Source organism: Silurus aristotelis (assembly GCF_946808225.1).
Source record: "Silurus aristotelis genome assembly, chromosome: 28".
NCBI lineage: Eukaryota > Metazoa > Chordata > Actinopteri > Siluriformes > Siluridae > Silurus > Silurus aristotelis.
Genome location: NC_139601.1, coordinates 6,614,977 through 6,636,021, shown reverse-complemented (window position 1 = coordinate 6,636,021; position 21,045 = coordinate 6,614,977). Strand labels below are relative to the sequence as shown.

The following is a 21,045-nucleotide window of genomic DNA, read 5'->3' as shown; positions in this document are numbered from 1 at the left end:
ACAAGAGGCATATCATTGGTAACACTTAGGAACAGAAAGGCTAGATAACAATATATTTAAATAAAAATCAGCCCAGTTCTGAATCAGGATTCTCTGGACAGAGTATCTCATATCAGAATGATTGCAAGAGAAGTGTATGGAGAAAGAAAGGAAAGGCTCATGAGGCAAAGCATACCACATCATCTGTCAGACATCCTCCATCATGTTTATTGATGGGTGTAACTTCTGATAAGTGTAACTGCTGATTGGTATAGCATGATTAATTATGAGGTGTACAGAGCTGTATTGTGTACTAATTATATGGAACTCAAAATGTAGTGTTACAGCAACCCAAGTGTTTCATAAAGCAAACACTGAATGGTCTTAAATGGCCAAATCTGTCACCTTACCAATCGAGCATGCTTTTCACTTTCCAAAAGACCCACAAACATGTACCTTGTACATGTACCTCGCACAATGACAATAAAGTTAAATCTGATCTAATCTAATTGAACCTAAACAAAGAGCAACTAAAGGCAACTGCAGGAAAGGCCTCTAAAAGCACTTTAAAAGAGGAAACTCAGCATTTGGTGATGTACATGACTTGTACTTATAATTGCTAGTTGGTCCAATTACTTTTGAGAGTGTGAAAAAAGAAAAAGAAAAAAGGCTGTAATTCCAATATGGTTCATACAATATTTACATTGATTACTTCTTGAATGCTTTGCTTTATTTCAAATCCGTTGTAATAGGGTACGGAGCTAAAATTACACTGTTACTGTCGAAAGTACAAAGTCGAATGCCTTGACCAGTATGTTGCTTTGATTGGCAGTGCAGAAAGTGAAAGACTTCCCTCCCTCCATAAAGCGTGATAAATTTTGCTCTTTTGGCTTCCTGCTTTCCGTTACGCCACTCTGGGTGCTGCATTTAACAAAACCGCTGAATGCCAGAAAATGGATTATCTCACGGTCTGAGCTTATTCTTCTCACATATGATTGGATTGAATTTGCATTGTTTATAGGAACTTTGAAAAGCAATTCGAAAAAGTAGTTTCTTTTTGACACTTTTGAGCCGAGCGGATCACATTCACCTTTTTTTTTTGTTTGTTTATTCCTTAATAAAACATGCCAGGGCTGTGAACCAAGAGCCTCTTCCTAGAACAATGAGGCAGGAATCCAACCTGGATTAAATTCCCCCTTAAACATACTCAATTTTAAATCACCAATCAAGCCAACACCACCTTTTAAGGACTCTGAGGCACCAGTTCTACCTAATGTACCACTGTGCTGCACATACACCGATATGTTTAAACCATCATCACAGTGAACCCCTATTTGTTTATGTTTTTTTTACTTTTTCCTGCTGCTGTAATCACACAGACTCTATTTTTGATCAACCCCCTACAAATTCACAGTGAGCACAAGTAGCCTTTACTCTTCTATACTTGTACACCAACATCATCTTTTGAGTATAGTTCCTCCTGGAGTTTCTTCTGGAGTCTTCTCAAGGAAAATCGCCACATGGTCACTTATTAAAGATCGAACCCTTCATTCTAGTCCCTATTAAGCCGTCTATTTTTAAAAAGTGCTTTACATATGATTTTGAATAGAACCGAAAACTATATTGAGTCATAAGGTACCACGAATGTGAAAGAGAACAGATAAGATGCCCATTATATCGGAAAATGTAAGAGTAATCCTACATGCAAATGTATATTCATTGTAAACACCGAGCCAAAACATCCTGAGGTAAAAAAAAATACATGAATACATAAAAAAAACATCCTGAAGTCCTGAGGTAAAAAAAAATAAAAATAAAATAAAAAGAAAGACCAGACAGGCTAAAAACGGAAGGCTATAATAAGCACTTTTGAAAACCGTGGTGAGCAGAAAAGCATCTCAGAATGCATGATGTCAAATCTTGAGGTAGGTGGACTCCAACAACAAAACACTACATCAGATCCCACTCCTGTTAGCCTAGAACAGGAATCTAAGACTAGAGTGGGCACAATTAAGTTAAAAAGGCAACGATTGTATAAGGATGATTCGAATGAGCAGATGTGCAGGTGTTCGTATGAAAGTGGCAGGCAAGTCATTTGTACATTAATCCCTCTATTAAATACAGCATGCACCCTGTACTCTGGCTAATATTAGCTAAGGGGCTTACATGTGATGCTTTTACTGGGCGTTTTGCTGAACTCCAGCTGTGATAGACTGTTGTTGTTGTCGACGTGGTCCGGGTCCGTTGTTTGTTCCTCCATACGTGGCTGCTGCTCTGCGTTTTCGCCGCTCGCATCCGCGCCTGTGGGTAAAAAAAAAAAACACAGGTAGGCACTTTAAACGAACACCAGTTTGGATTCCAAATGGAGTTCATGAGTTCAAACTGAGGAGCACTGAGTAAATATTAAAACTCGCAACATTTTCAGGTGCCGATTTTCAAGTCGGAACAAACCGGGGAACGGTGTCTGTTTCGAAAAAACGCAGTATGGCACGAATGCTTGCCAGGCGTTTCTGCATGGTCATCACTTTTGTAGCCACAACAGACCATGCTTGTACATGTAAGTGTGTGTGCACGTGGGGTGCACTGTGCATGTTTATATTCAAAGGAGCATTCATGTGCACTACTGTGTGTGTGTGTGTGTGTGTGTGTGTGTGTTTGTGTGTGTGGCCAAGCATGTGTTTTATACGCAAACCCTGGAGCCAAGCGGGCTTATTATGTGGCCCGGTAATTACACACCGCTGTCTGAGAGAGCCTGAACTGGGCAGACTTCAAAGTGATGCAGGTTTAGGCTTTGCTGAGGAGAGAATAGTGCAGAAATGAAGAGGAAATGAGGGGAAGGCATGGAAGGGGAGACAAAAAGTAAAGGAGAGGAGACGAGACAAGAGAAAAGGAAAGAGAAGGAAAGATGAGTGTTCAAGGAAGGAGAAAATAAGTACATTCAGAACTGCAGAGTGAATGACAGGAAAGCATAGAAAACGAAGAAAAAAAATAAACATCAGGACAAGAGCAAGGATAGAGACGAGAAGAAACAGGAGGTGGAAAGCAAATAAGAGATAAAAGGAAAAGAAAAAACAAGAACACTGCATATTGCTCAATGGCCTCTCTCTCTCTCTCTCTCTCTCTCTCTCTCTCTCTCTCTCCCTCTCTCTCTCCCTCTCTCTCTCCCTCTCTCTCATTCCTGGCCAAATGGGCGCCAGCTGGGCTTTATTTGGTGTCCGGTAAATACCCAGCATCCCCCTTTGCAGCTCCAACCGCTCGTCTTTCTGTTTATTTGCTTTAGTCACTCGCGCTCGCTGACTCCTGTTTTTCTTTGCTCCTGGCAGCCTTCACTCGCGTTCCTTATTCTTTTCTGGGCGACAGACTTTTTTTTCTTTCTACTTTTACTTTGGAAACCTGAAGACAGGAAAGACTTTCTGTTACTTCCCGGTAGAGCACATGAGATGGGTCAAAGAGTTACCTCTATGTCTTAAGCATTATGGAGAAGACAGACTTAGACGATGACAGCATGACATCCAGACACCAGAAGCTCTCCCTCCATTTGTTTTCCCGTAATCCAGACAATTTATAATGAACTTCCTCCCCTATTTCCTATCCCAAAAACTCCAACAGCCGGACTGTCCGTGGGGACACATCTCCCCTTTTTATACATTCGGAGCATGACGGCATTTCCCAGCATATCGAGGCACTGGCAGAAATTTCCAAGAAAGCTTGAAGTGTTGCTGAAAGAGCATGTGATAATAATCAGATGCATATCTTGATGTCTTGCACAATACTGCAAACGTATAAAGGAGTCTATGTTATTTTTCATAGACGTTAATTAGAAAATTGCATTCATCATATATTGCATATTGTGGATCTGGAAAATGAGTTCCAGCAGCTTAACATTACAATATTTATTTATTGACACACAAACCTGTGCTGCTAAACTGTAAGTGTGTCTCTGGACTTTAAGTTATGCTACTCCTCCAAAAACTACTGCCTCTAGCGTCCCTTTTCCTGGATATTCTCACTTCGTGGACCACGTTTCAAAGGAACCGCTCTCCGTCACTCTCTCTCTTTCACCATGCCTCTTTTATTGAAACCCGACGACGGTGCCAGGATCTACACAAAATTTACCGTCAAGGGACGCACAAATCTGAATGCGAAGCCTGTTGTGGACTGGATGCAGTAAAAGCATGAGCGTGTGCGTTACATCTTTCTGTGAAGGAGTCGGCGAAAAGAAAAAACCAAACAAAACAAAAAAAAGACAAAGACAGAGTTGAGACTGAGAAACTTCCTAGAACTGAATTACAGGGTAGATTTCAACTGTGGCTTTCTTTGTGTGAGGTACAGAGGAACTGGAGCTGAAAACAGACAGATTACATTCAGCGTCACATGTTCGGCTCCTCTTCGTGACCCAAAAACACAGCCTTCATTACCCATGAACGCAGGCTTCACGGCTGCTACAGTCCCACTGGTCTGGATCAGTGGGCATTAACGGCTGGAGCTGAGCCATTATCAAGTGCTGAGCCATAATACTCCATCATAATCCGCTCGTAATGCAGCGCCGGGAGAAAATATGCTTTCGAAAAGGCTTCTTTCACAAGCGAGTACAAAAAAATTTATCATTTTGGTCTCTACGGAATAACATTTTATTTAGATTTTACTTATATAAAGTGTTTTTTTTTTATCTTTTCATTCATTTATTGTTTATAGTGGAAATGAATGCAGCAGGTTGGTGCAAGGTTTAGTGCAAACCCTGCTGTGAGCCGCATCATTCGGCAAAGCGTCAGCATCAGCATCACAAGCTGGGTAATATGCAGTGTTGGGCAATAACGTGTTACTAGTAACTACTAGTTACTAGTACTTGTAACGCGTTACTGTAACGCAGTTACTTTTGACAGTAACTTATACTGTAACGCATTACTTTTTAAATAAAATATCTCCGTTACCGTATGGTGCGTTACCCGTTACTTTTTTAAATGAAATAATTTCGGCTGTAGACTACAGCCTAACCTGCTTACAGCAGCGTCGCATTGTAGGATTGGTGGATGAACCACTGTAAACACGAAGACGACGCATTGTGGGCGTGTCTCCGTTTATTCAGGTCTGTGCGGCAGTAATGGCGAGTCGAGGCGAGAGCAAGACGAGTTTCTCAAAGTGGAAATATGCTCATTATTTTACTTTAGTTGAGCATAAAGACAAAAACTTTTAAGTCAAATGTAAGTTGTGTCTTTTTGGTTCAAAGGTCGCATCTACTGCGATAAACAGCAACTCCAATCTGTCGAAGCTCCTCCAGAAACTCCACGCCTCGACGGAGCTAGTAGCTAGAAGCTAACTCGGTGTTCTGTTCTACATTGTTGATAGTTTTCATACTTCAGCTGTGAAAGGAACATTTTTAAGAGCTCAACACAACAGCAGAAGCCACTTTAGTTTTTGATTGTGAATATATTATTCAGCTTGTTTTGTTATTTATTTCAGAAATCCTTGTGATATATTCAGTTTGTGCTGGTCTGATTTTAATAAAATAGTGTTTAAAAATTACTTTGTGTTTAAGTCAGTTTTGTGCTTGTATAGATCATAACGCATAAAAGGGCATTAATGGGAACATTAAAGAAGGTTCTTTAAAAAAGTTACTAAAAAGTTACTTTTAACAGTAACGCATTACTTTTTGGTGAAAGTAATCAACCAAGTAATTGAGTTACTTATTGAATGAAGTAACGAGTAACTGTAACTAGTCACAATTCCTTAGTAACTAGCACAACACTGGTAATATGATTGTCTCGCATTGCTTCCTGGTTTAAGTTTAATGTGGTAAGAGTTCTTATTGTCTGAGTAGAGGAAGGAGCACCTTATCAAAACCATAGTTTCATTAAACTGGAGAGATGTTTCTGCGAAAAGTTCAAGTACTTGCACCAAGCATGTTGTGATCAACACGCCTCACGCCTGGCTGCATGGCTAAAATTTCCTAAAGCAATATTACGAGCGACATAGTGAATGTTAAAATAATAATAACACATATCAAAAAAGGATTTTTGGACTGTAGTGCTATTGGTTTTATGATTTGAATATAAGACTATTCTATAAAGCCAATTTTCAAATCTTTTTTTTCTAAAATGTTCACACTTGGATCTCACTGGCTTCGAGAGCAGCTATTTATCAAAGTCTAAAAAAAGTTACGAAATTAGGTTAATTTGAAACTGCAGACCAAAACTCTACACTACAAGAGGTTTTCCAGGTAAAGAAGTTTTACACTACAGGTAAAAGAACACTTAACTATAAGGGTATCACCGGAGTTACCTATAAATAAAGAATTATGACTCAAGCCTGAGTCAGGAGACCAATCTGTTGCTTCTGCGATGACTGAACAAAAGTGACAGGAGAACTTACATTCGCCCCCCCTATGCATGACTTTCCAGAACATCTGTGAGACAGAGTTAATTAAAATCAGACCTAAGCCACGATTTTAGGATGCGCCACATGCATGCTATATGCGTGAATTCCGAACCCCCTCGAGGTGAGAAAACATATGGAATTTTTACTAAACTTGTAAACACAGCTTATATGTTTCCTCATTAAAAAAAAAGAAATGTATGAATAAAAATATACTGTTATAGCTGTTGGTCATAAAGACCTGGTAAACTACGTGACATCCTGTTTAGCCTGAAGAGGCCCTCCTAGTTTTATTATCCGTGTTCCCACAATAACAGGAACAGGCTAGCATTTGAGATTGCTGTTTGGAACCTATCAAGTAACAACTAGCATATCACACTTTGAGATATAAAAGATGCAGAGTTTAAGAAGCCAAAAATATGGAGATTTATACTACATCCAAAATCTGGTACTTCACCACTCTGTCTTTGGCAGAGGGGAATAAAAATACCAAATAAAAACTGGAGAACTGGATCTGGATCACCACATATAATCATAAAAGGGTTCTTTGAGGGTTCTTGGAAAAAAATCTTGGTAAAGTTGTTTTACATCTAAGCATCCTATCCAATCAGAACCATAAGAGAAACAAATCAAAATATCCTTTCAAAAGATGAAGTATAAAACATGAAAGCTAATTCAGAAACATAAAAACACTGGTGTAGTGTAATGTTCAAACAGCTCTGAAGGGGATTTACCCATACCTCTACATGTCCACACATTCTTTAGCAAACAGAGTTAATGTCAAGCTTTCTAGCTTTGCCCTTGCATGCAAAATTTCTTGTTCAATTGTTTGATTTTAAGCCTCCAGGGTATGTTCCTGCCTCACACCCAAAGTTCCTGGGATGGGCTTCGAATCCACCTCAGCTCTAACAGACAACAAAGCAAAGCAACTTCTGTTGCTTGAATAAGATTACTCACACTTTTATTTACTTCTATTTTTTCCCCCTTTTAAATTTGTTCACCTGCCAATTCCCATCCACCAAACATTTCTCCACAATCATACAACAACTACCAACCAGGAAGGATAACACTTTGTCTGAGACAAACAGCCAACCACAATGTTTCAAACATTGACATACGCAAGCCCGCAAATATCCATGACTCCCTAGCATTGCTGTGATTGGGAATGCAGGAGAGGGTATGGCATCACTTCCACTCAGCTAATTTGACTCCTGTAGCATTTTCAGGATTCCCAATCTCCCAATGATAGGATGACAACTCCTTAAATGATCTCTTTAAATTATCTACATGGTGGCTAAGGGTGCTCTGATTGGCGGTCTCTATAAAAATCCGATCCAGAAGTGGCGATCAGATGATGCGAAACACACTGCTAAAATGGCTTCGCTGCTCCTGGCAATTCTACAAGGTGTGCGAAAATGAGCATACATTAGCAATCTGCATCTTTTCTTCTCCTAATTTTAATATTAATTACACATTGTTATAAAATATATTTGATTAAATAATGCTATGTGATAAATAGAAGACTTCAAATAGACCCTGTAATCAGTGATCGACATCGAATGTTACGGCTTCCAGTTACCGGAGATTGGCATCGGGAACGAATGTTACGGCTTCCAGTAACCGGAGAGCGGCATTGAACGTTACTGCTTCCAGTGACCGGAGAGATCAGCATCAGGATCTAATGTTGCGCTTCCAGTGATCGGAGATCGGTAATCGGCCCCAAAAATCAGCACACCCTTAATGGTGGCATAACAAAAAAAGTGTTTGCTGTAATACCGGGAAATAATGATTTAGTTATTCTCATACTATAACTATTTGGTGGTCTAAAACCGGTATAAATATCTGGATGGTTAATACGTATCACTTGTAAATGAGAAAAAAATTATGCAACTCGTCATGATGGATGTCCCTTTGAATTGTAATGGATAGTGTATAATTATAGCGTACATACTGTAGTACAGATGTTTGGCTACAATCTTGAAGTTATGTTCAAAAGACTTTGGCTAACTTTAACATCTCCTCTCTCAAGTTTGACTTTATACCCGGCAGGGAGTGCTCCCTTATTTACTCTCTGGAGAAGAGTGAGAGCCAGTCAGTCTTTTAGGGGCTTAGAGTAGGCAGGTATGAGGTCTGGTATTAGAGGCAGAGGAGAAATGTGGCTTTACAGGGACACTTTGAAATTCTTCCAGTCCCTCCAAAACCCTCCCTATCCCCCCTTTCTGTGGCAAGAGCTGCTCTGTCTCTTAACAACTCCTCACTAATACCTGTTCCAAAGTCAGTCAACGAAGCGAAAGAGAAAAAGAGTACATTGGTTTTCTGTCCTCTCAACAAAAAGAAAAAAAAAAAAAGAAACTGACAAGAGTCTTAGGGATGTTTTACACTCAGGTGAAACAGTGAACTTGGCAGGAATGGGATGCTTAAATAAATAAATAAAAAAGAAAGAAAGAAACAAAGAAAGAAAGAAAGAAACTAACTTTCTCAAAGTCTTGCAAACCCACAACTTTTACTTAGGCTCCATAAGACCTTCCTGAGAACACAGCAGCTATTAGATAACGTTGTTTTTAATGGAACACGATTGTTCACATCGATCTAAAGAAGCTTTTCAGTTTTAATTCCCTAAAGATCGCAAATGCGGTTTCATAAAGGCAGAAGCAGAGAGACAAACTATTCATTCTGTGCCAAAAGCAAAAAGGCAGACCTTGAAGACCAATGTGCTGGGCGTTTGCAATGGAAGTTTAATTACCTCGACTGATTAAAACCGTTACTCGTTAAAAGCCACTGAAGCTGATACACGCGTTCGCACTAAAGGAGGGCAGCTTTTAGTCAACGATCTTAATCGAGAAGGAAGACTACTGTGCACGAGTGCGTTTCATATATGGTCAAGTCATTCGTCTATTCAGTTTTCCAATTTTTTCCGATTTTATTTTAATTCTACTTTAGTTGTTCAAGGTCAGGGTCACGTTAGGTCTGAAGCGGTCCGTGTATGATGCGTTCATTCGATTTTTGTTTGGAAAATTAAACACAAATTATGAATTAACCATGTTCAAAAAATATTGTGTTTGTAAATGAAATAAAAAAATGCTTTGTTTGTAGTTTTTTGACATCGTATTGTTCTCACTTTGAGCTATTTGGTTTTGTGACTCTTGAACAACCTGTAAAACAACTAATCAACCGCCAGCACATAATCCATTACTGGTTCCATCAAACTCTCAGAGCTCTTATGTGTTTTTTAAAAGTGACAGTAAATATGAGTTGGCATGTGTATATTTCAAACACTGCAATGCCATACACAAAATCTTCAAACACTCGTAGCAGAACGTCCCTGCAACAACAACTTAAACGTCCCTGCCCCGGACCACCAATACACCCCCTCGATCTATAAGATTGTCTGCTATCTTTGAATATGTAACTGTAGTTTGTATCATATTATTAACCATTTGAACACATGGCTCCAGAGTGGACAAATCATCCTGTGAAAAGACTATTCTTTTTTACTTCCAGTTTAGGATAATTAGATTGAAAATATTGTTCACTCATATAGAGCATTAATCATATTTGGTATTTTGTGATTTTGATTATTACACTTTGTGTGATTAATCAAATAAAAATTAAATCACTGTCATGTTCTCCTTTTTGTATGTGTGCTCAGAAACAAAAAGCCAGTATTCTTCGCCTTCGATATTGGTTTAAACAAGAAATAATAGTTCACTCGATTTTCAGTTGTGAATCAAATAAAAAAAAGAAATGAACACAATGGGACACGTGACTTTTCCAAACACGTGTTTCGATCAGGAGATCGAGTCTGCCACACTGCATTTGGAATATAAATACTGGGAGGTTTTATTCATCCCAGGGTTTGAACAGTGACTCACATGATGACTAATTCCTCTCGAAATGACTCAAAAGCATCAGCGGGGCTTGTTATAATAGAACATGGTTATGTTTTCATGCACAAGAGACGTCTAAATACCAAATGCACTATATGGACGCTTGGGACACCTAATTTCTTCAGCCATATGTGGTTCTGTCGCAAACTGATGCCACAAAATTGTAAGCACACGATTGTATCAGATTCCTTTGGATGCGTTTGCATTTTCCCTTTATTTGACCTAGGAGACCCAAACCTGTTCCAAAATGACGATTTCCCTGTGTACAAATCCAGATCCATCAAGACATGTTTTACATGGGTCGTCTGTGATCTGTTTGGTTTGTGGAAATGTGTGCAGTATGAAAATGCTTCTACATGCATGCATTTATCTGTGCAAGTGTGTGTGTGTGTGTGTGTGTGTGTGTGTGTGTGTGTGTGTGTGTGTGTGTAGGCCCATGAGGTTGTGAGGGAATGTGGTGGATGAATAGATACAGTGAAAACAGCACTTGGCGGAAAGTGCGTCAATAAAGCCCACTGACTTACTGACTCTCTCACTCACTGACACACAAACACACACACGCACCACACACACGCACATTTCATGCCACCTTTCTATTCATCCGTTCACGTATCAGGATCACACGAAGCCATGCACTCCGATCATTCAGCCATATTTCTCTGCACATACTTCATCCCAATGGTCCCTCACAACATTAACATGCGTCATATAACATTTTACATGTTGCAATGCCTCCCCTAGGTTCTGCTTAGACGAAGAAAAAAGAAAAAAAAAAACAATCAACTCCATGCAAAATGACACCATTTCACACAGTCAATGGCTGTCATATAATTATCCCTATCCAGCTGCAGGACTGTAAATGCGGTGCAGTGGGCTGTGAGAAACAGCTGCTGCTGCTAAACCGAACGTCTCAAATGGATTTAACGGAAGACGCCTGCAACCGGTATCGAGCTGTGTGTACGTCTTTTACCCCTCGTTTACATTTTGCGCGTATCTGTTGCAAAATGTTTTACTCGATTTCGCCTTTTTGACCCCTCAGGGGTACAATTAAGGGGTAAGGGGAAAATAATTAGCTGCTCGTCCATGATGGATCTGGCGGTGAGATGCGGCGATAACTGCGTCGACGTCTTCACTAAGCCTCGGGTCGGAGACAATAGGCTCCTAATCGGCGCTTGTAAGCCAGCCAGGAGTGAAAACAGATATCCGACGAGGAGCTTCAAAGCTGCGTGCTGGAATTTGTCCAAATACGCTGATTTAGTGAAAAGAATAGGGATCGAGGGGGCGGAAGAAAAAAAGTGTAAGCTCATTATACGAGAACCTACGTGGCGTTTAACAGGCTTTGGATGGATTTATGCAAGCTACACGGTAAGTTTGAGGCCCAGGGGTTTGGTGGTGATATCTGCATCTAAAAACACACAAGCTGACGTGGTGCTTTGCATCTGTCTACGTCTACGTCCTTGAAGACAAAAACATATGCTCGTGCAGTGGTGTACCTTTGGCGAGCACGAGTCAACAGGAAGCTGAAAATGAAACAATGCTGGTCAATGGCCAGTTAAAACCGATCCTGCGCTCTCCAAGTCAAGAGAAAATCTCTCTTGATTTTCTCTGTTGCATATCCAGAGGTTAAAGCACACTTTAGTAGAGACTATCCGGAGATCAAGTCTTCACCCTTGCATTTTTCAGAATTGAGATACTGGGAGATTTTATTCATCCCAATGTTTTGGCGGTGTCTCACACAACGACTAATTCTTCTCTAAATAAGTGAAAAGCATCAGTTTGAAATAAAGAAGCATGTATATGCTTTCATCCACATGAGACACTCAACTATGACGCTACTCTATATGACACCTAACTGTTCCAGCAACATGTGGTTCTACCAATAAGTACTGTATTGGATGTATTTGGAGGTGGTAGCATTAAATCTTCCCTTCATTTGAACTAGGAGACTCAGAGATGTTTCAGCATGACTGTACCCCTGTGCACAAAGCCATCTCCATGAAGATATGGTTTACATGATTTGGTGTAGAAGATCTTGAGTTGCCTGTTATAGAGCTTTGACCTCAACCCACCCAGGTCTCCTTACCCTACATCAGTCCCTGCCTTTACTAATGCCCTTGTTTATCAAATGTTTATCACAAATCTAGTGGAACATCTTCCCAGAAGATTGAAGGTGATTATAACAGAACAAGGGGACTAAATGTGGACTTGGATGTTTAAAAACTGAGGTGTCCACAAACATTTGTTCAGATAGTGTATACATGGTTTGAATTCTCAAACCAAAAACAGTAAGACAGTAACAGTAATCTTGTTTTCACAATTCTTTTTTTTGTATTTTGAATTTAAAATGGTCATCAGAAACGATCCTTCTCATCTATATTAGTTTTTCTGATACTCTGTGATATTTCAGTGGTTTATAGAATGGGGTTGTGTTCACTGTCCATTGCTTATATTTTTTGTTTTCGAATAGCATAGCAACTTCCTCATTAAAAAAAACACTATAGTGTTACTTAAAAGTTTGCGTACCCGAGATTTTTTCAAGATTTGAGTATAAATATGACAAAACCAAAAGGTCCTAAAAGTAGATAAAGGAAACCTAATTTATCATTCCTTCGTTCCATGTATTGATTTTATTATTTTTTTTTTAAGATTTTTCTTTTCTTAATTTGTTATCTTCAAGTTTTTACCTTAATCCAGTAGAAATATTGTAGAACCTGAAGCTGGCAATTTATGTGAGAAACCTTACCAACATTCCAGATCTGAAATTGTCCTGTACTGATAAATGAGCTAAAAGAATCCAGTCCTATAACAGTTTATGCTGCAGAAAGAAAAGTTCCACTTACATTTGCTAGTGACAGACACAAAACAATGGATCATCTTCCTTAATAAAAAAAGGGTAATCTTATTTGTGAGTTCCCTCTGTCTTCTCTGAAAAAGAATCTTATGGTTTAGGTCGTATTTATGCACAAATCTTAAAACTTCTAAAGTATTCAGAAACTTTCAAGAACCACTGCAAGCCTGCAGTATAAATAATGTTAAACTGGAGCTACTGTTTTCTCGTAGTGAAAGGTTCCAAAAGTAAAACAATAATTAGACAAAAAACTTGATCATACAAATGTAAATAATGATCATATAATCCAATATAATCCAACAATTGGATAACGTTCAATTGACTATCACTCAACTCTCATTTATTATTTTTTTTAAACACTTATGGCATTATCTGTGGTCAAGATTGTTTTATAGCATTCCGAAACAAAAAGAGCACCACTCAATGCCTTTAGCGAACATAAAAAAGATTCACCAGTCACACAAGTCATTAAGTTATTACGTTTCTCCCGAAGACTCGAAGCAACAAAGCAAAAATCATTTAATCCAAGGCCAAGAACATCGTACGGAACGTATTTCACCGCCACACAGAATTCTGAATGATCAAACTGGGCGCTTCGAAAAAAAAAGCAAAAAAAGCTGCATAGTGCTTATGGTTTACATTCATAATATACAAGAGAACCCGACACAAAACGTGTCCGACTGAAGGAAAACATAGAAATAGCACCGCTAGAGAACAAAAAAAATGGATAATATTACTAGAAAAATTCCATATCATGAAGCCTGAATGAGAGAATATGGCTATTTTGTGCTATATGTAAGTGAAAGAATGGATACTGGCAGAGCAGCTGATTTATACCTATATATATATATATATATATATATATATATATATATATATATATATATATATATATATATATATATATATATATATATATATATTATATACACACAGTATTAACAACCATGCAGCGTTATTCTATCATAGGTTTGATCAATATCCCATTTTGTTGAGCTCGAAAACATTATTCAATTTGCCATTTACAGAAAAAAGTATATATAAAAGTATGCATATAACTTCAACATCAGGATCTTCAGCCTTGTCGAACTTTGTGGAAGTTTACTACTGTAAGTTGCTGCAGGTGTAGTAGACTAGCTTTACTGGCTATACTGGCATGTATATATGTATGTATGTTCATATGTTAAAATTTGGAAGTGTGCATGTTGATGTATGTTGGTCTGCTTGCAAATAATCGCCTCATAACATAGGGAAGAGATTTATATCTGAATAACTTAAATTAGGAACAGTCGTCCCCTTCATTTATCGCGTTTCAAATCTCGCGGTCCCACTTTATTGCGGTTTTTAACTTGTTACATAACTATTTTGTTTTTGCGAATCGTCCCGATTTCAGTTCTTTTTAAGAAATGAGTAGCGTTACAAAACAAAAATAGGTTTCCGTAGCTTTTTTATTTATTTTTTATTGGTATAAATGTCAAAAAAAAGGCGGATTTTAATATATGAGTCACCAAATTTAGCCAATGAAAATAAAGAACAAAAAAAATAAAGAACTCCCCTTTATTGACGTCATAGGACACTTCAACCAATAAACAAGCAGAAACTACGCATTGACTACGCTACAGTACAGTAACTATAAACGTGATACAAATTGACAATTCATCTCGCTATATTCTTGCAAATGTTTTTTGTGTTTGTTTAAAGAGTGTGGGAGGATGACTTATGGTTTAAACAATTAAAAAAAAAAAAGCATTTTTGGGGTGGCGTCTGTTTATCACGGAAATGAATTTTCGTGGTTTTAGGCACGTAACTTTAGGCACGAAAAATGGGGGACGACTGCATTAATAAATTAAGGTTCACATGCAGATCATAATTAAGTTTAAGGTTTTTAGTCAGTCTAATAAATAATTTAGGACATAATTTATTATTATTATTATTATTTATATAATACTGTGTCAACTGCTACCACCCAGATCTGGCAACCCTGCTCCAAGCACAAATTCCACACTAAAACTTTCAACACATTAAACAGGACTTTTGTCAAGTTGCCATTTAAGCGAGTGTTAAAGAAGCCGCAGTCGACCGCAAGAAATATGGAATGGGGTTTTAACTGCATACTTTTTATACGCAGCAGCCTGTTCTGTACACAGCAGCTAATTAATTGAAACCAATAAGTAGCCTAAATGTCATCTCAGATGCACTAAAGCTCCCCACAACGTTTATATATTTTGGCAAGAGAGTGGGTATTTAATAAGAACTTTATTGAGCATTATCTTGCATTTCCTCATTAGTCCTGAACTTTTTCACGCCTCTGTGGTTGACCATTTTCTTTACTGCGCACGGAGCACAGTTAGCTCCTCGCACTGTGCGCATTAACAAGGTGATTCCACGTGCAGTTTGGACGATGAGATACGGCCTTGGTAAAAAATGAAAAAAGTTCATTTCGGGCACGTTCGTACCAGCATACTAAATCTGCATTAATTTATGTGAGAGTTTTGCCCTGCACCTTGCGACATATGCATATCCAGCCCTGGGGACACTAAGAAAAAAAACAACATAGCTTAGCCAACACAAGCCACCAGAACATCTACAATGCACATTAGCATAGTCTCTATATCTGTATCAGAGGATGATCAATAGTCCAAAAGATTAACCCTCATTTGGTGTTTTGATGATGATGATGATGGTTAAGGAATGTTGTCTAAATCTAAGGCCGAAGCATTCTGGAAGAGACCACTCCCATCAGGACAGAAAAGTGTCTTCACTTCTGACAGCTGATTCAAAACTCTGATTTATGTATCTATGAACAACCATGGAAAGTTATTCTATCATACATTTGGTCAACATCCCTTTTTTTGTTTAGCCAAAGAACCTTATTCAACTAGTTATTTGAAGAAAAAGTTACACTATATAACTAACATCAGCACGTTTAGCCTGGTCGAAGATTGTGCGAGTTTACTACAGGTATATTAACACTGCTGCAGGTGAAGTAGATCCACTTATTATCACTATACTGCATGTCTGCGTAGGTTTTTATGTAGATATGGAAGTATGCAAGTTGATGCATGTTGGTTTGCTTTCAAATATTCAATTCCGACAAAATGGTGAAGAAACCCCAATATCCCAGTCACAAGTGTACAATACATTCAATCAAGAATTGTACAAAATGTACTTTTCTAAAATTCAAGAGATAAAACAACTGTTGATTTATGAATCTATGAATTGATAGAATTTTGTTTTATTTCAGTGAGGCTTCCTTCCCACTTCACCCCCAGAATATAAAAAGCCTGTAGCCTGCACATATCCCTGCCTTCAAAATTCATGCATCTATTATAATAATATTCCTCTCTAGACTGTTCTTACAGTCTGACCGCACCCTGAACTGACATTCTGAGTCACCTGAGGAACAGTTACTCTTATGTTTCTCCTGACATATCACACTAATGCACAAGGATTGTGGTCAGTGCGCACAAATCCGACCTAAAATTTCCACCCCTGTTTAAATCTAAATACGTCACTTTATTAACTCCTACTGAAACATCAGCCACTTGAGCAAGCATTTAATCTTTACCTCTTGACCTAAAATCAAGGTCATTGAAGCCTCCTAAGCACTTCATATATACCAGAGAGCAGCGGTCCCCAACCTTTTTTGCGGTTTAATGTCGGACAATATTTTCATGGACCGTCCTTTAAGGTGTGGCGGATAAACACAATAAAATAAAATGATACCACCGGCATAAAAAATGGTATTTTCTAAATATAATAATAAATGTGAATCCACTGTGTTGTTTTTTGTTCATTTTGCTAGCTCGGGGTTTCAATTTAGCAGTAATGTATTATGTGTTACCGGCCCCGGGGGTTGGGGACCACTGCCATAGAGCATGGTAGGATGTCGATATGCTTAAATCTAATCACAAATTTGCTCCTGTTTCCTTTTATTTGTAACTATGCTGCACTTAAAATAAAAATCTTTAAATTGTATACAAAAGAATAATATAATTCAATTTCATAGGGTTTTTTTTTTTTTTTTTTTTTTTTAGGAAAAGCATTGGGGAAAATAATGTGTCATGCAAATACTCATTTATTTACATTAACTTAAGCACAAGGCTTTGAAATGCTTCGTAACATCTGCGATAATGACTGTCGACATCCTGATCTTTACGATGACATAAAACAAAAAGAAACAAATCTTCACACTGCCCTCTTTAAACACATACAGAAAAAAAAAATGGTAGTCGATACAAAGCTTTAGTTTTCACCCGCTTTTGTATATTTTTCTATCCTCAGAAAACGATAAAACCTTCGATAAACAGTTATATATTTACAATTATTCCTACAAATAGAAAGCAAGATTCAATATACAGTGAGGAAAATAAGTATTTGAACACCCTGCTATTTTGCAAGTTCTCCCACTTAGAAATCATGGAGGGGTCTGAAATTGTCATCGTAGGTGCATGTCCACTGTGAGAGACATAATCGAAAAAAAAAAAATCCAGAAATCACAATGTATGAATTTTTAACGATTTATTTGTATGATACAGCTGCAAATAAGTATTTGAACACCTGTCTATCAGCTAGAATTCTGACCCCCAAAGACCTGTTAGTCTGCCTTTAAAATGTGCACCGCCACTACATTTATTTTCCTAAATTAGATGCACCTGTTTGAGGTCGTTAGCTGCATAAAGACACCTGTCCACCCCATACAATCGGTAAGAATCCAACTACTAACATGGCCAAGACCAAAGAGCTGTCCAAAGACACTAGAGACAAAATTGTACACCTCCACAAGGCTGGAAAGGGCTACGGGGAAATTGCCAAGCAGCTTGGTAAAAAAAGGTCCACTGTTGGAGCAATCATTAGAAAATGGAAGAAGCTAAACATGACTGTCAATCTCCCTCGGACTGGGGCTCCATGCAAGAACTCACCTCGTGGGGTCTCAATGATCCTAAAATCATTGAGATCAGCCCAGAACAGATCAGCCCAGAACAGATCAGCCCATCAGCCCAGAACTACACTAGAGGAGCTGGTCAATGACCTGAAAAGAGCTGGGACCACCGTTTCCAAGGTTACTGTTGGTAATACACTAAGACGTCATGGTTTGAAATCATGCATGGCAGGGAAGGTTCCCCTGCTTAAACCAGCACATGTCCAGGCACGTCTTAAGTTTGCCAATGACTATTTGGATGATCCAGAGGAGTCATGGGAGAAAGTCATGTGGTCAGATGAGACCAAAATAGAACTTTTGGGTCATAATTCCACTAAACGTGTTTGGAGGAAGAAGAATGATGAGTACCATCCCAAGAACACCATCCCTACTCTGAAGCATGGGGGTGGTAGCATCATGCTTTGGGGGTGTTTTTCTGCACATGGGACCGGGCGACTGCACTGTATTAAGGAGAGGATGACTGGGGCCATGTATTGCGAGATTTTGGGGAACAACCTCCTTCCCTCAGTTAGAGCATTGAGGATGGGTCGAGGCTGGGTCTTCCAACATGACAATGACCCAAAGCACACAGCCAGGATAACCAAGGAGTGGCTCTGTAAGAAGCATATCAAGGTTCTGGCGTGGCCTAGCCAGTCTTCAGACCTAAACCCAATAGAGAATCTTTGGAGGGAGCTCATACTCTGTGTTTCTCAGCGACAGGCCAGAAACCTGACTGATCTAGAGAAGATCTGTGTGGAGGAGTGGGCCAAAATCCCCCCTGCAGTGTGTGCAAACCTGGTGAAAAACTACAGGAAACGTTTGACCTCTGTAATTGCAAACAAAGGCTACTGTACCAAATATTAACATTGACTTTCTCAGGTGTTCAAATACTCATTTGCAGCTGTATCATACAAATAAATAGTTAAAAAATCATACATTGTGATTTCTGGATTTTTATTTTTAGATTATGTCTCTCACAGTGGACATGCACCTACGATGACAATTTCAGACCCCTCCATGATTTCTAAGTGGGAGAACTTGCAAAATAGCAGGGTGTTCAAATACTTATTTTCATCACTGTATAGTTACTTCCTCTAGGTTTCACCAAACAGGGAGAATATCGCTTTTTAATCATCGCATATCAGCGACATCATGACTGCAAAAAAATGAGGAATTTTACAGCTATCGTTGCAATTAACGATCACGACTGATTTTCACTATGATGCCAGACGGCAGACAGACACGCTGCTGTGCAACCGGGCACACAAGCTAAGTCAATGGAGTCAGTGTTGAAGCTCAGACAAGCTCCATATTCTTAAACAAGCTCTGGCCTGCAGCCTGAAATTTTAGGGCATCTCAAAATAGGCGCATTTTTTTTTTGTAGATCCTGATGATCTGGGATCAGATTAACTCCGAGAACACTGATCTAAGTGACTCATAAGAACAGATCTGGGAAAAGCGCTCAGTACTGCACGATCCTTCAAGGTCAAGCAATGAAAGGGCGCTTTTGTACATGTGCGAGTTCAGCTCAGGTGTTTGCCTTCAGAAGTAGGCCAAGCCAGCCCGCACAACTGATGTGCCACAAAAGAATAAAATGCATTAAAAAAAATTATAAAAAAACTAAAACATAACGGGAGGAAGAGCAAAGAAAGAAATCGGTTGTTTGGGTGTGAATTCTATGCGTCATGTTGAGACAAAGACGAAGACAATGCATAGTTGAATGTAATTAGTGGGTACGCAGCAGAACTAAACAGGACCTAGTGGGCATATTTTTTCACTGTGGTTGAGTTTTCATGACCCACTGGCTACAGCAGCTGTGCAGGAACTGACTCGCCTTGGCTTGGTGCAAATGAACGACCGGGCCAGGACTTGCTAAACTCTGTCTTCCAAGTGAGCTCCTGTGGCATGCAAAGGGTGGTAGCGTACAAGCCTGCTGCGCTCAGAGGCCTGAAATATACACACATATTAAATATACAAGCTCAGACGCAAAAACACAAGCTGCACATAGTAGCACTGGACCACCAGAGATGGCAAAAGTACACACATCCTTCACTCAAGTAGAAGTACAGATACTCATGTTTTTAAAGACTCTGGTAAAAGTTGAAGTTCTGACTACACCTTTTAAAGTTAAAGTAAAGAAGTTTGGGCTCTGATATTTACTGAAGTAAAAACTAGCCATTATTGCTACCTGTTATAGTGTCGTGCTGGTAACCGGACCTCACATCACATTAACATACAAATTTCAAATGTTGTTATCTAATGACTGTATCCAGGCTGAACACTATATAGAACACAAGCCGAGAAAACATGATGATGATCAGGAGATCAGGAATGTCTCTGTTCTCAGTCACGTTTACGTCAATGACTCCCTCTGTCTCATCCATGTTAACCCCAGACTTTTTGTTGCCTTCTGCTAGCTTTGTAAACTAGCCTACGTCTGTGGTGCGCGAGAGTCAGGAAATGATACACCGAACCATGTAATGACAGGAAATAGGTTGATGGGCTAAAAAAACGGAATGTAGTGAGAAGAAAAAAAATATTGATCGTCACCGAATCGATTGAAACTAAAGTAACGAGTCTGTTTAAAAAAAGTAAGAAGTAGAAAGTACAGATATTTGTAAAAAAAATGTAAAGAGTATAAGTAAAACGTTTTGAAAAATAAATAGTGAAGTACTGATGCCAGAAAAATCTACTCAAGTACAGTAACAAAGTGTTTGTACTTTGTTTCTTCCCAACTCTGTAGACCACATATTTGCTTTTCAAGACTTGTGCCTTTGGTTAAGCTCAAGATGACAAAAGAAGCATTACTACGAAGATTACAAAAAGATCGTTCATTCTCAACGGGAATATCGATTCCCTAGATTCTCTTATAAGACCATTTCATAATATTAATTCATCTACTCCTATGTTTTGCCTCAGTTCTGTGATATCCAGAGCAATGCTACGCTCAGAATCGGATATTTTTTAGCACTAAACCCTGGCAAAAGGCCACATAGTTTCACAAGTAGAAGCAGAGCGCTGAAGCTGACTACCAATTG

General features: G+C 38.8%; 1 protein-coding gene and 2 long non-coding RNA genes across 4 annotated transcripts in view; 2 read left to right on the top strand and 1 right to left on the bottom strand.

Moving 5' to 3' along the window:
- mdfi (MyoD family inhibitor) overlaps nt 1–21,045 on the bottom strand; it is a 47,528-nt gene that overhangs the window by 23,301 nt on the left and 3,182 nt on the right. Inside the window, exon 3 of one of the 2 annotated variants that reach the window (XM_083534289.1) lies at nt 2,146–2,280. The exons of the other annotated variant lie outside the window; for it this stretch is intronic. Within the exon in view, the coding sequence (XP_083390415.1) occupies nt 2,146–2,280 (135 nt within the window). The remainder of the gene's footprint in view (nt 1–2,145; nt 2,281–21,045) is intronic. 2 annotated transcript variants of the gene reach the window in all.
- LOC310722066 lies at nt 831–6,548 on the top strand. The gene is made up of 3 exons (XR_014532295.1): nt 831–1,606; nt 1,673–1,727; nt 1,777–6,548. It is a non-coding gene; the product is annotated as an uncharacterized lncRNA (long non-coding RNA).
- On the top strand, nt 17,098–19,702 carry LOC310722050. Its single transcript, XR_014532278.1, has 2 exons — nt 17,098–17,446; nt 19,093–19,702. It is a non-coding gene; the product is annotated as an uncharacterized lncRNA (long non-coding RNA).